The 13,431-nt window shown below is 53.7% G+C and overlaps 1 protein-coding gene across 1 annotated transcript; it reads right to left on the minus strand.

Moving 5' to 3' along the window:
• Positions 1–159: 159 nt before the first annotated feature.
• Positions 160–12,942, minus strand: ccsA-3 (Polyketide synthase-nonribosomal peptide synthetase; the record flags this gene model as incomplete). The annotated part of the gene is made up of 7 exons (XM_036633509.1): positions 160–3,110; positions 3,173–5,320; positions 5,393–6,108; positions 6,178–10,198; positions 10,255–11,859; positions 11,917–12,271; positions 12,340–12,942. The coding sequence occupies 7 exons, from the start codon at positions 12,940–12,942 to the stop codon at positions 160–162; spliced, it is 12,399 nt and encodes a 4,132-aa protein (XP_036501546.1).
• Positions 12,943–13,431: the final 489 nt, after the last annotated feature.

The raw sequence follows: 13,431 nt of genomic DNA on the forward strand, positions 1-13,431 counted from the left end.
CACAGACATATCTTGGATTATTTGGTTGAAATATATGTGCTCAGTCGTATTACACTATGAAGTACAAATGAAATATCATTAAAAAGAAGAACCATCTCCAGAACTCCTGGAACTCCATGTCATGATCATCGTTAAGTTAGTGGAAGGACCGCTAGACTCTCAAAGCCAGGCTTCTTCCTTTTGCAACATCGTCAGCGTGACGGGCGCATTAGCCGCGCCACGTAGATACTCCCCAAGTAGCACGCTCATTCCTTTGGACTCAGCTCGTGTCGCCCACTCATCGATCGCCAGCACCTCAAACTCACATCCGGTATCGCGCTCAAGCGTGGCCTTAAGGTCCGTCAACGGAACAATCTCCTCGCCACTCTCGTAGAGATATGCGACCCGGCCTGGCCAAGAGTAGTCCTTGTAAACCTCATCTACGACTTGCATAGCCGCGCCCTCCACCGTGATGAAATCTAGCCAACCGTTCCAGGAGCTGACGTCGGGCATGGCCTTGATATCTTTTGAGTAATGTAGCAGGTTAGAGATCAGGTCGCCCGCCGGGGCGCCCGCCCCCTTGATGGAAGAGGGACGGTGAATCCAGATGGGCAGGTCGCACTGGTCACTGATCTTCTCGAGGTATCGTTCACTGGCCCACTTTGTCGCGATGTATCCGCTCATGTTTCTGCTTGCAATCGGCGGGTAGGGCTTGACGGACTCAGCACCCCAGGTCTCTTGTCCCGTGAGTTGGACGATGCTAGCCGACGAGATGTAGTGGAAGGAAACTCGGCGCGGCAAGCTGAGACGCACGAGTTGCTTCGTGGTCTCGAAGTTGACCGGCTTCAAGGTGGCGTAAGACTTCATGAAGGAAACGTCAGCGCCATTGTGGATCACGGCGTGTGCTTTGGAGAAGATATCTGAAAGCTCCTCCTCCGATAGACCAAAGTGCGGAGCTGCTAGATCTCCTTGGTGTAAAACAACCTTGGGCGAGCGGAAAATCTCGTCCTGAATGCCCCGACGGACGGCGAGACAGTGGATCTTCTCGACGACGCTATCTTCGAGCAGGCGTGTTAGGATGGCTCGGCCAAGGAAGCCGGTGGCTCCCGTAAGTACAACAACGGTCGGGTTTCCGAAGTGGAATCGCTCACCGCGCACACGGAGCAGGTCAGGAGAGATGCTGGTTTCCTTCTCCCAGTCTATCTCAGTGGTGGTGATGACCTGTGCTGGTGTCTCCGAGGAAGCGGACGAGAGTGAGGCGATGACTGCCGCCATGCCTGCCAGCGTACCTGATTCAAACAGCTGGAACAGGGTGACCTTTGTGCCGAAAGAGCTCTCTATCAGCGCTCGTAGCTGGACGAGCAATATAGAGCTCCCACCGACGTGGAAGAAGTTGGATTCGTTGGTGATCTGGTACTGCGAGAGCACCTCGAGTGATATGAGCTGTGACCAGAGCTGCAACAGCTGTAATTCAATGTCGTTGAGCTCATCATCACCATGGCCCGCAGATTGAATCTCCAACTCTTGTGCCTTAGGCAGCGGAATGTTCTTCAAAGCGATCCTATCGACCTTGCCGGAAGGATTCTTGGGGAACTCATCGAGAGAAATGATGGCTGCTGGACGCATGTATCCGGGCAAAGGAAGTCGAGCCAGAACGCGGCTAAGGTCCTGAGACGCTTGTGAACCGGCTGTCAGGGCGAAAGCAATCAAGGAACTGGCACCGGTGGCCTTGGACTCCCGGGCGGCCACTACCACGTCTGAGATGCTTCCCTCGGCGGCTTGCATGATGGCCAACTCGATCTCACGAACGTCGATGCGCATGCCTCGAAGCTTGATCTGGGTGTCTCCCGCAATTCTTCCACCGAGAATGAGCGTACCGTCGGTCGGGTTGAGCTTGCCAGTGTCTCCAGTCACATGCAATCGATTCCAGCCACTCTGTGAGAACTCTGACGAGGCCCAGGCGTCTTGAGCGAAGCCAACGTTGTTGAGCTCGCGGTGGCTGTATCCAGCGACAACACCCGCGCCGCCGATGGCGATCTCACCGAGAACCCCGGCAGGAACGACCTTTCGGTTGGCATCGAGGATGTATACAGAGTAGTTAGGCCAAGTCTTGAACCCTTCCGCTTCGGTACTGGGAATTGAGTCGAGGCGGTAGTCTACCACCCTGGTACTGCAGCAAAAGGTGATTTCTGTAGGGCCATAACAGTCGACCAGCTCTAGATCTGGATTATCAACCTTCCGCAAGCTCTTAGTCAGACTTTCCTTGAGTGGCTCGCCGCCACTCAGCAACTTTCTCCAGGACGACTTGCCGAGCGCTGCGGAATCTCCGTAACTGATCCAGCTGATGGCCTCAGACGGGGTAGCCGTTGTGAATGTGATGCCCTCTTTGGCGATGATTGAAGAGATGGCCTCCGGATCGCCGCGTAGCTCCCTCGGAACAACGTGAACCGTACCTCCATTGGAAAGGGCCAAGAAGATCTGACTGAGAGACATATCGAAGCTGTAGGAACTCTGGTGGAGTGACGTTTCTTGTCCCTCGCGGTAAGACACCATCTCCGTCAACACTTCAACAGTGTTGCGGAATGACTCGTGCTTCATGACAATCCCTTTAGGCACGCCTGTCGAGCCGCTGGTGTACATGAGGGCCGCAACGAGGTCTGACTGGGCTGCGATGGGGCCCGCGCGTTGGTTCAAGGCCGTTGCGAGAGCTTCAACATTGACCAGCTGCTCAGATAAAATGGTGGGCTGCAGGTTATTAGCCTCGAGCTCTGTTCGATTGTTTACCAGAACCAGATCCGGTTCGCAATCCCGCACAATGGACGATAGTCTTTCCCAGCCGATGGTGATGTCGAGAGGTACATATGTTGCTCCCAGGCGAAGAACGGCCAGCATCGAGCAAATCCAATCGAAGCTGGGATCGAGGAGGATTCCGACTTTGCTGTTGATTCCAATGGGGCGGGTACAATGTTTGCTCAAAGCGTTGCTGATGGTCCCGATCCTTCGTGACATTTCCCGGTAGGTGATGCTGGTTCCCTGGCCGTCTTTAACAGCAATTCTGTCGCCGAAGCGCTCGGTCATGTCGTCAATCCTATGTACGAGGGTCGCTGGCCACTTCGGCTTTTGGAAGGGTCCTGTAGAAAACGGATCAGTGATCGTGAAGCGACTCACACAAATACTGTTCACTAGAACTTACCTCGTCCAAGTTCAATGGCCGTCTTGATATCTTCCGAACGGTAGATAGGAGCAGCACTCAATCGAGTTGCCGGGTTGCGAGAGACGGAGTTCACAAGCTCCAAGTACATGGTCTTCATGCGTGTCATTTCTGACTCGCCATAGAAGACCGACTGGCCGCTGAGCATGATACGACATGCACCACCAGGATTCTCGATGATGTCCAACGTCAGATCATACGCCACGTCGCCCTGCTTGAATGTCAAAATCTCACTTTCGCAGTCGCAGAACTGCCGAGCATCCGATACTCCTGGGCGGTAGTTGACCATTGCCTGGAAGATCGGACTGTGCGAAGTAGTTCCTGCCACGCCGAGCTCCTTGACGATGACATCGAATGGCACCACCGCATGGCTGAAAGCGTTGAGGGCCTTGGTTCGGACTAGCTTGAGGACGTTGGCAAAGGTGTGGTTTCGGTCGACTTTGAAGAGAAGGGGAAGAAGGTTCAGGTACAAGCCGACACTCTTCATGGCCTCGGGGCTTTGTCGGTTTGCTGAGCTAACGCCGATACAAAGCTCATCAACGTCGACCAGCCGAGCCAAGAGCGTGTAGAAGACGGCAAGGTGGAAATGGAAGGGTGAAACTTTGAGCATCTTGCAGGTTGACTGGATACTGGTCGAAGTTTCCTCGTCAAGGTAGAACTCGGTCGTGGTTGTCGAGTACGTGGTCAGAGGCACGCGGGATTGTGCCTTAGCCAAGGGAAGAAGAGGGAGCACCGGAGGGGGCTGGCCTCTGAACTCGTTGCGCCAGAAGGCAAGATCCTCAGACCAGCGTCCGGAATCGTAGTCCAATCGCTGCTGCTTGGAGAAATCGGGGTGCTGCATGATGTCTCGCGCAGGGGAGAGGTTTTGACCGTCGTAACCGAGTTGGAGTTCTCGCAAAACGACTTCAAGACTGACGCCATCCATGTTGATATGGTGATAACCGATGAGGAGACGGTATGATGTCGGCATCATTCTGAGAAGAATGATTCTCATGTTCTCGCCCTGGTCGAGCCGGTACTTGTGATCGGCTAACGCCTTGTAAAACTGTTCAGCATGGCCGGCGTCGTTTATCTCGTAGACCTCAAGGCTCAGGCACGACCCCTCAAGGACCTCTTGCACAACACCCTCCGAGTTCTTGCTGGCTGTGAACCTGGTGCGAAGTGCCTCATGTCGCTGGCCCACAGACAAGACTGCTCTCTCGAGCTTCTGAATATTCAATGGACCCCGAAGGTCGATGGCCATGGTGATGTTGAGAGCAGACGCAGGGTTGTTCAGAAGATGTTGCAGGAACCAAAATCTTGACTGGGCGAAGGAGATGGGAACGCTCTTGGAAATCTTTGTGCCGGCGCTGGCAATCGCGTTATTTTGCGCGAGATACTTGCAAATATCTGGCTCCGCAAGAGTACGGAATGTGTTGTGGTAAAGTTGCTGGCATCCAGCCTCGGGCTTGTCGACATTGGATACCGGAGTTGACATGGAACTTGCCGGAGAATCAGGGACAGACATTGTTGTGGATTTGTCGAACATCACAGAGTCAATACTGGATCTGACGTCTGTGGTCGGTGACCAGATGGACTTGGCGGGCGTTGAAGGCGATAGCTGAGGCGGAGCAACTGGGTCTTGTTTCGGGATCACCTGCATCCGTGTCTCTTCCTTTGGTGGTTGTTGCTTCGGCAAGTTGAAGGAGATTGTAGGCTTGGTGTCCTTCTTCTCCATCTTATTCGATGGAACAGCAGACATCCCAGGTTTGTTCACGGCCTTGGGCTTGAACGAATCAGCCTTCGGCGCCGTTACTGTTGGTTTCGGAGTCGCCGTCGGAGTATCCTTCACCTCTGTCGGCGCCGCATTTGTAACCTTTTCTCGAGGCTTGGACAAGCCTGTTGCGTTCGCATCGAACTTGGGGATCAGGTCCTTCGACAGCAGCTTCTGGGCTTGGGCGATGATGTCGTCAACGGTGGCGCCGCTAAGAATCTTGAGGACTGGAACCTCGACCTGGAACTCCTTGATAAACCAGGAGCGGATATCAACCGCGACCAAAGAGTCAATGCCAAGATTGTCTGCTGTCAAGCTGCCCACAGCTCGGCCCTCCTCGACTTGCAGAGCGTCCTGCAACTTGGCTGCAAAGGCGTCTATCGCGTCAAATACCATTAGTTTCGAAACGTTACCTCAATTAGTAGCTCAATCACGATGGTGGTACTCACTGTAGATAATCTCGCGGATATCATCTGAGCTGACTGCCTCTTGAAGCAGAATCTTGGCTTGGACTCGGCGACGGCTCTTGCCAGAGTCCACTGCCTGTCCCTGGTTCTGCGCTGTTCTCACGCAATGCTGGAACATGGGGTTGTTGAACCATGTGACGTTCTTCCCAAAATCGTCGCTGTCGTCAATCGTCATCAAACCCGTCGCGAGCTCGGGGTTCTTGCCGCGGTGGGCTTGCCCGGCATAGACAGCCTCAGCAAAAAGGGTATGGAAGTCCTGCTCCGAGAGCCACTGGTTTCCTACCCTCTTCAAGTATTCCTGCTGGGCGAGTGTTAGTTCTCTCGTGACGTACCCGTTGCCAAAGATGGCTCCGATATGAACCGCGGACGCGTTGAGTCCTCGGCGTCTGCGCTGGGTTGCGAGACCAGACATAAACATGTTGGCAGCGGCGTAGGCCGACTGGCCCGGATTGCCGACGATGGATGCCATCGAAGAGAAGAAGACGAAAAAGTCCAGATCTGCGTCGTGGAATATTTCTTCAAGATGCAAACTGCCTTGAATCTTGGGCTTCGTGACCTTCTCCACGCGCTCCATGTCAAGCTCGGAAAACATGGTGTCGTGAAGCACCATGGCGCCTTGAGCGACTCCGGCAATTGCTGGCATGGTTCTTTCAATGGTCTTGTGTGCATTTTGGACAGAATCACGGTCAATAACGTCGCTATTTGCAAAACAAAGGTTAGCCATGGACCACTAATGTGAGCAAATGTGGGTAAAATATGAGGCTTACACCGCAAGCAGTTCGATGCTGACACCCTTCTCACGCATCTTGGACAGGAAGCCCGCGTCGACCTTGGGATTTCTGCTGCTTAAGGCAATGTGACGAGCGCCTTGTCGCACCATCCAGGCACACAGCGAAAGACCGAGGCCACCGGTGAGACCAACCAGCCAGTACGTCTTGTCGCTCTGAAAACGAACCTTGGTTTCAACGGGTTCCACAGAAACAGGAACCTTGTTCGTCAAAGATTTCCAAGAGATGACAAACTCTGCAGGAGGTTCCGGGCCGGACACATCTGTGGGTGACAGGACAGCGAAAGCTGGCTCGGCTGGTCCACGAATGCTCTTTGTCACCCTTCGACTGTCCAAGACATAACTAGAGGCATCAGCCAGAACAGTTCGAATGTCTCTCGAACAGTCGCGCGTCGGTAGGTGGGCAGCAGAGCCAGTGAGGTCGGCCTTTCGGACGATGCGGCGTTGGGCCGGTGGCAAGAAGTCGGAGATTGCCATAGTGACATTTCCGTCATCGGCCATGTCCATGACACAGTAGTTGGCTTCAGGTGCGGTGTCGGGCTTGACCAGGCGCTGAATTGCCAACTTGGACGTCCGGGGCCCAACATGAGTCCACTTGGTGTCGGTTTTGGATGTCAGGTACAAGACATTGGCCCCCTGGTCAGCTGCCAACCTGTTGATCGACTCTGCCAAGTGATCCCGTGGCTCAATAAGAATAATCTGAGTGCCAGACAGGCGTTCGTTGCCCAAGGCCGCGCGTGCGATCAGCTCTGAGTAGAAAATCTCGACAATCTCAGACCCTTGGTCCTTTGAGAAGGGGATACCGTAGAGAACAAATGACCTTGGAATTGAGACCTTGGACGCCAGGCTCGGAGCCAACGCCAGGACAGAGTCTCCAGTGCGAGTATCCTTTCCTAGGACAGGGAAGAGGAAGCAGTCCTTGGTTATGGCCACGGATCGGTTAACAGAGTAGGTGATATCCACTTCAACAAGGTAATCTCGTAACAACCATGATGGATGAGTAGGCTGAGCATCAACTTCCATGAGCTCCCATGTCTTGCTGTCGCTTTGATGACGGAGTTCAATGGCTGAAGTTTCGGCGTTGACCAGCTCTTTGACCGTCCCTCTCCCAGACTTGTATCGATTGTTCATGTCGGTGTTGTGCTTGAAACGGGGGACAAAGAGTTTACCACTAGCATCGAGGAACACCTCAGGCTCGTGAGAGTGCAGTAGGGAGGATGCCATGTCGCCGCTCTCATCCCAAGATCCTGCCACGTCGAACCGGAGCATTGCCTCAGCAATGGCATAAGGGCTGAGTATTGCTGTACTGTCAAGGTCAAGGAACTGGAGACGCAAGTGCAGCATCTCGAGCACAATCGTCCTTCCGAATCCTACAACCATTCTTGCGTAGGGATCTCCGTCGCGGACTCCTCGGGTAACCCAAAGAACGTGCTTAGATTGCTGGAAGACTTCCTGGAAGCCACGAAGCTTGGTCGCATCGATCGATTTCAACACGGGACCGTCTATATCGGCCAGACACAGAACACTGCCACCAACATCCAAGTCGCCGTCCTGCAGACTATGCAGAGACTCGACGAAGCGGATGGCACCATAGTGCGTGAAGAGAAGTCTTTGCACTTCGAAAGCCAGCGCTGAGCTTTCGGATCCCCCGCCAATAATTGTCAACCGAGGGATCACATTCTCTGAAAATTGGCTCAAGGGCTGTTTCAGGAACTCGACCTTGCTGTCGACTGCTTGCGCCACAATAACGGACAGAGGAACTGGGAGAGTGTCGTGATGTGGGACAACAGTCTCAACCCCGGAAAATCCAGTCTGTTTGAAAACATTGTCCCATGCCTCAAGACCGATGCATGGAGACAAGACGCGACCGTCGTCGGCTCCAAGCCACCATCCAGGAAGACCGCCAAAGAGAAGACCGAATCGCATCTGCTCGTTTTCGGTGATCTCAAGCAGTAACAGGTACCCGCCCGGTTTGAGCAGCTTGCGGACATTGACCATGGTCTCCGTCAGGTTGCGGGTGGCGTGGAGCACAAGTGATGCCACAATCAGGTCGTACGACCCTTCTTCGAAGCCCTGTGCCAAAGGATCTTTTTCTATGTCCAAAACTCTGAAGTTCATCTTGGACTTGTGGGACGAAAAGACCCCGGACGCCTTCTCGAAGAATCCGCCTGAGATATCAGTGAAGTCGTACCTGGAGAACTGGTCACCCACTTCCCTGAGAACGGCCTTCGTAGCACCACCCGTCCCGGCACCGATCTCGAGAACCTTCATGTGAGGATACCGGTGGGCAACCTGGCCGGCAAAAGTAGCTAGGTACGAAGTGTACCGGGGAAAGCCCTCTCCAAACTCGTAGAAGTTATTGAGCTTGTTGTCCTGAATCATGTGCTCGAGCATCGTGGTTTCCTTCCGAGCCACGGCGACGATATTATCACCAACGGCACGCATGAGCCTTAGGTCGGCGCTCTGAGGGTATTTGTCGAGGATCCCGTTGATAATCTCTTCGGTGTCATGCTTCCACTCGTCTTTCGCGAATGGGTTCGTCCCCGTTGCGACGCTGTTCAGAACGTAGTCATTGTACTCGAGCAACCGCTTGAAGTTCCATTCCAGATTCTCGCGCTCGTCGGAGGGAAATGCGCGGCCCAGAACGCGATGATAATAGTAAGCAACGCGCTCGAGTGCGAAGAAGAAATCTCCATCCAGAGGCGGGACAGATGTCGTTGCGATGGCAGTTTCGGCGTCGGGTTCGGCAACACTCCATGACATCTCGGTGAAGATGTTAATGCCGTCGGACTGAGTGGGATCAGAAAGTGGTCGAGTCTGAAGACCCTCGAGCTGGACAGCTTTGAAGGTGGCTCCACGAGGTGAGTAAATGTTGATGTCACCTGTCACACTCTTCGCGGCGCCGGTGAATGCAACCGAATCGAACTGGACCTTCACAGGTTGACCAGCGAAATCAGCGCAGAGTGTTGGGTTGACAAGGATGCGTTCAAATCGCGTGGGAACATAGACGGAGCGCAGCATAGTATCTCCAGGGTACGAGTAAGCCATCATGATGGACTGAATGCCCGAGTCCAGTGTAGCTGGATGAACAAGTAACGGCGGTTGCACGTTGATGTCGACTGTTGAGGCCGGATTCTGGATGAGACCCTCGGCATAGCCAAGCCGGCGCCTCAGTCCCCGGAGGGCGCGAAAAGGCCCCGAGTACCCAAAGCCGAGGCCATCGAGGTTGTTGTAGAATCGGTCTTCTTCGACATCTAATAACAAAAATTCGTCTTCATCTTGCGGCCTCGGCGGCAGGAGATTGGCGTCACTTTCACCCAGAACGACGATAACTCGGCAGCTGGCATGAGTGTTCATGGCCAGGGCATCGTTGCTTGCCGTGGAGTGGAACCCAAATCGGGCGCTGATGGTGTTGTCCGATTTTGTTATTTCGCCCAGTTCAATTGTCGCATCGACACCATTGCTGTCATCGTCCTCAAACACCATTGCGTGTCCAATGTCGAAGTCGCGGAGCTCAATGCACTGAACAGAGCCATCTTCGGAGAACGCACGCATACAGGCTTCGATACAAGCCGAAACGTACGCAGCCGCGGGGAACACGATCTGACTCTGGACTTGATGACCCTCGAGCCACTCAATTTCGCTGCGCTTAATGATATTGCGCCATCGCATGCGGCCTGGTACGCCGTCTAGGATCTGGCGGCCGAGAAGCTCATGAGAGCGGTTCTTATTCGTCCTGAAAGCCTTTGAGAGCCGAGACTCTTGCCAAAGTGTCCGACTGTGGTCCCAAGGATAGGTGGGAAGGCCCTTTGTGACGGCGAAGTTCGGTTTGTCAACCAGTTCACCGGAACAGAAGGTCTCATATGCGTTGAAATCAACGACACCCTCTCCAAACGTCTGCCAGATGTAACCAAGGCCCTTGGAGACGCATTCTGTGCTATTCTTCCCACGCTCCAATAGTCCCGTGTAAGCCAACGGTGACTCCCCAGTGTATTCTTGCACTATGCGAGGAAATAGTCAGTCACGAAATTTGTTTAAGGACAGGGCAATGACTTACCAGTCTGCTTGACAGGGCCCTGAAGTGCGGGATGGGGTCCGACCTCGATTCCGAGATTGAACATTCCGTCCATTGTGTTGCCCAAGTAAAGCACCTCCAAGGCCTCAGCAAACCTAACTGGTTCAACGAGGTTGGAAGCCCAGTACGAACTGCCAAGGCTCACATGTGAAGGAATTTCGGAAATCTCGCACGTAAAAACGGAAGACACCCAACGACAGCCGCTGGAAGGACGCAAGATGCTGATCCCGCATTCCTCTAGTGACCGCTTGTATGGCTCTGCTACAACTTTCATATGATGAGAATGATAAGCACGGTCCACCTTGAGCAGGCGATTGAACTTCTTCTCATCTTCAAGGACGATCTGAATCTCCTCGATGGCATCGGCGTCACCTGACAACGTGACGCTGGCTGGGGAGTTGCTCGCAGCCACGCATGCTCGCCCCTCAAAGGCAGGCAGCGAGCAAAGCTCTTGAGCATCCTCAAACGTCGTGCCCGCAGCTATCATGGCTCCTTTCGTAGTCACCAACTGGAGATGGAGACCTCGGTAGTAGGCGATCCGGACTGCATCAGTCGCGGAAAGGTAGCCGGCGGCGTATGCTGCGCCGATTTCGCCCGAAGAATGACCAACCACCGCAGAAAATTGTATTCCAGCAACTCTCAACAGATCAACAAGTATGATCTGGACGGCCGTGCAAAGCGGTTGCGCCAGAGATGAGTTGGCCACCATGGAGGATTCTTTTGGAGCTAGCAGTTGATCGCGCAGGGTCCATGACGGTCGGTCGCGCGGTGGCAGCAATTGCAGGCTCTGATCGAGGCGTTTGATAATGTTCGCAACGGAGGGAGAGTCCTCAATCAACTCAGCCGCCATCCGCGGCCACTGCGCACCCTGGCCGGTGAACACGCCAAATACCCGAATGCCGGTATCGGAAGACTTGTTGGTGGATGAGACAGTGGGGGACTCAATGGAAGCGTCCAACTTGTCGATGAGATCTTGCGTATCTTTGGCTGCGGGCACGACAGTGCGGGACCCCAAGGTTGAACGACGGTTACACAGCGTCCATGCCAGGTCGCGCATGTTGATCCCGGTACTGCTGGTGGATTGTTGGTTCTTCAAAAAGCTCTTGAGGCGCTCGATCATGGAAGTAAGGACAGTGTCTGAAGCAGCTGAGAGGAGACAAGGGGCAAATGAGCGGGGGCTTGGCACCGATGACTTCTTGGCTACGTAGGCGTCCGCACTCTCGACGATGGCGTGGGCATTCGCGCCTCCAAAACCGAAACTGTTGACACTGACTCTGCGTATGCCATTTCCTGGCAGTCTCGGCCACGGTTGTGCCGCGGTCAGGATCTTCAGATTTGAATAATACGGCTCAATCTTGGGATTAAGGCGGTTGAAAAGACGATTCGGTGGAAGAGTGCCCGATTGTAACGCTTGCGAGGCCTTGATAATGGCCGCCAGACCGGCAGTGCCTTCAGTGTGACCAATGACTGTCTTTATAGAGCCAACAAAAAGAGTGTCGTGCGTGTTTGTAGACTCGGACTTTACGTCGTCGCCGAAGAAAGCGTCGCTGATTGCCGCAGCTTCAATGGGGTCTCCGGCGGGAGTACCTTGTCTTGTTAGTAATTGTGATGCGAATAGCACCGACGGCATCATAAATAACTCACCAGTGCCATGAGCCTCAAAGAACTGTGGTCGATCGCTTGCTTTGCTCAAGTCAAGACCTGCCCTGGCATAGGTAGATCTAATCAAAGATGCTTGTGCTTTGGAGCTAGGCATTGTGATACCGGGAGTTTTTCCGTCTTGATTAATGCCAGTTTCGCGGATGATGCACTCGATGTCATCGCCATCGGCTAGAGCCTGGCTGAGAGTCTTGAGAACGACAGCGGCGATACCCTCCCCACGGGCATAGCCGTCAGCTTCCGCATCCCACATGCGGCTTCGTCCCGCTGGGGAGAGCATCTGGAGTTTACTCTCTGCGATGTATTGCTCTGGGCCCAGAATGAGGTTCGATCCGGCAGCCTGTTAAAATCAGCTTATGCTTTACTACTAATTTGATTTTGTACACGTGGTTCAAAGCCTGAACTTACCACGGCAACTCTGGATTGTCCTGAACGAAGGACCTGCACAGCTTGGTGCAGAGCAATCAAGCTCGATGAGCAGGCTGTGTCGATTGTCATGGACGGGCCGTGCCAGTCAAAAAAATAAGACAGGCGGTTGCTAATAATGCTGCGTGCTGTGCCTGTAGCAAAATACGTGGGGTATTTCTCGATATCACGCGCCAGCATCTCGGTAAAGTCGGCGCTCATCACGCCAACATAGACGGCCGTGTCGGAACCTTGCAGTCGTTTTACAGACAGCCCAGCCGACTCCAGTGCCTCATACACAGTTTCCATGAGCAAACGCTGCTGTGGATCAATCGAGCTTGCCTCAATAGCCTTGATTCCAAAGAACTGGGCGTCAAAGGTGCGCAAATCCTCGTCCAGCAGGTACGAATGTCGTACGTTGCTGGTTCCATGATGGGAGTTTTGGGGGTGATAGAAGCCGTCGGCGCTGAATCGATCATCTGGAATTTCCTTCAACAAGTCTCGAGGGTTTTCCAATAGCTCCCATAGCTTGGAAGGACTGTCGCAGCTTCCGGGAAAGCGGCATCCGGTGCCAATGATGGCGATAGGCTCGTTCTGGGTCTTCATGTTGAGCTTTTAGGACTTGTTGAAAATGACGGCAAGAAAGCTCTACAAGCTTTAGGCCAAATAATGTCATTTCCAAGAGTCTTCTTTTAAAGATACGGTTCGTAGTCAACCAAACCGGTGTCTACACGAACCGTTGCATTACATCTGCAATGCTGCGACAAAAGCTCACCGGTCCGAACTCCGATGACAAGAAGCTCTGTACCTTGCATTTGGACAAACTAACTTTCAACAAGACTGACTTTCGCACCAATGTTCCAAGTTTCCGATCTTCCTATCCAGCCTCAGAATGACTCAGCTACCACTGCATTCCCTGCCCCACCTTTGTTCGCCGAACCAGGGAGTTGACGCCGATTTTGAATCGGCGCCGAAACGCCGAGCCCAAAGTCCAGCTGCAAGGGCGAGCTCAACATGGCCTAACCAGCCACAACCTCTCTCGGCAGAGTAAGAGCCCTGTTGAACTTTCTAAAATCTTGTGTTTGCGTAAAACGA

Source organism: Colletotrichum siamense (genome assembly GCF_013390195.1).
Source record: "Colletotrichum siamense strain Cg363 chromosome Unknown KSG_Cg363_contig01, whole genome shotgun sequence".
Classification (NCBI taxonomy): domain Eukaryota; kingdom Fungi; phylum Ascomycota; class Sordariomycetes; order Glomerellales; family Glomerellaceae; genus Colletotrichum; species Colletotrichum siamense.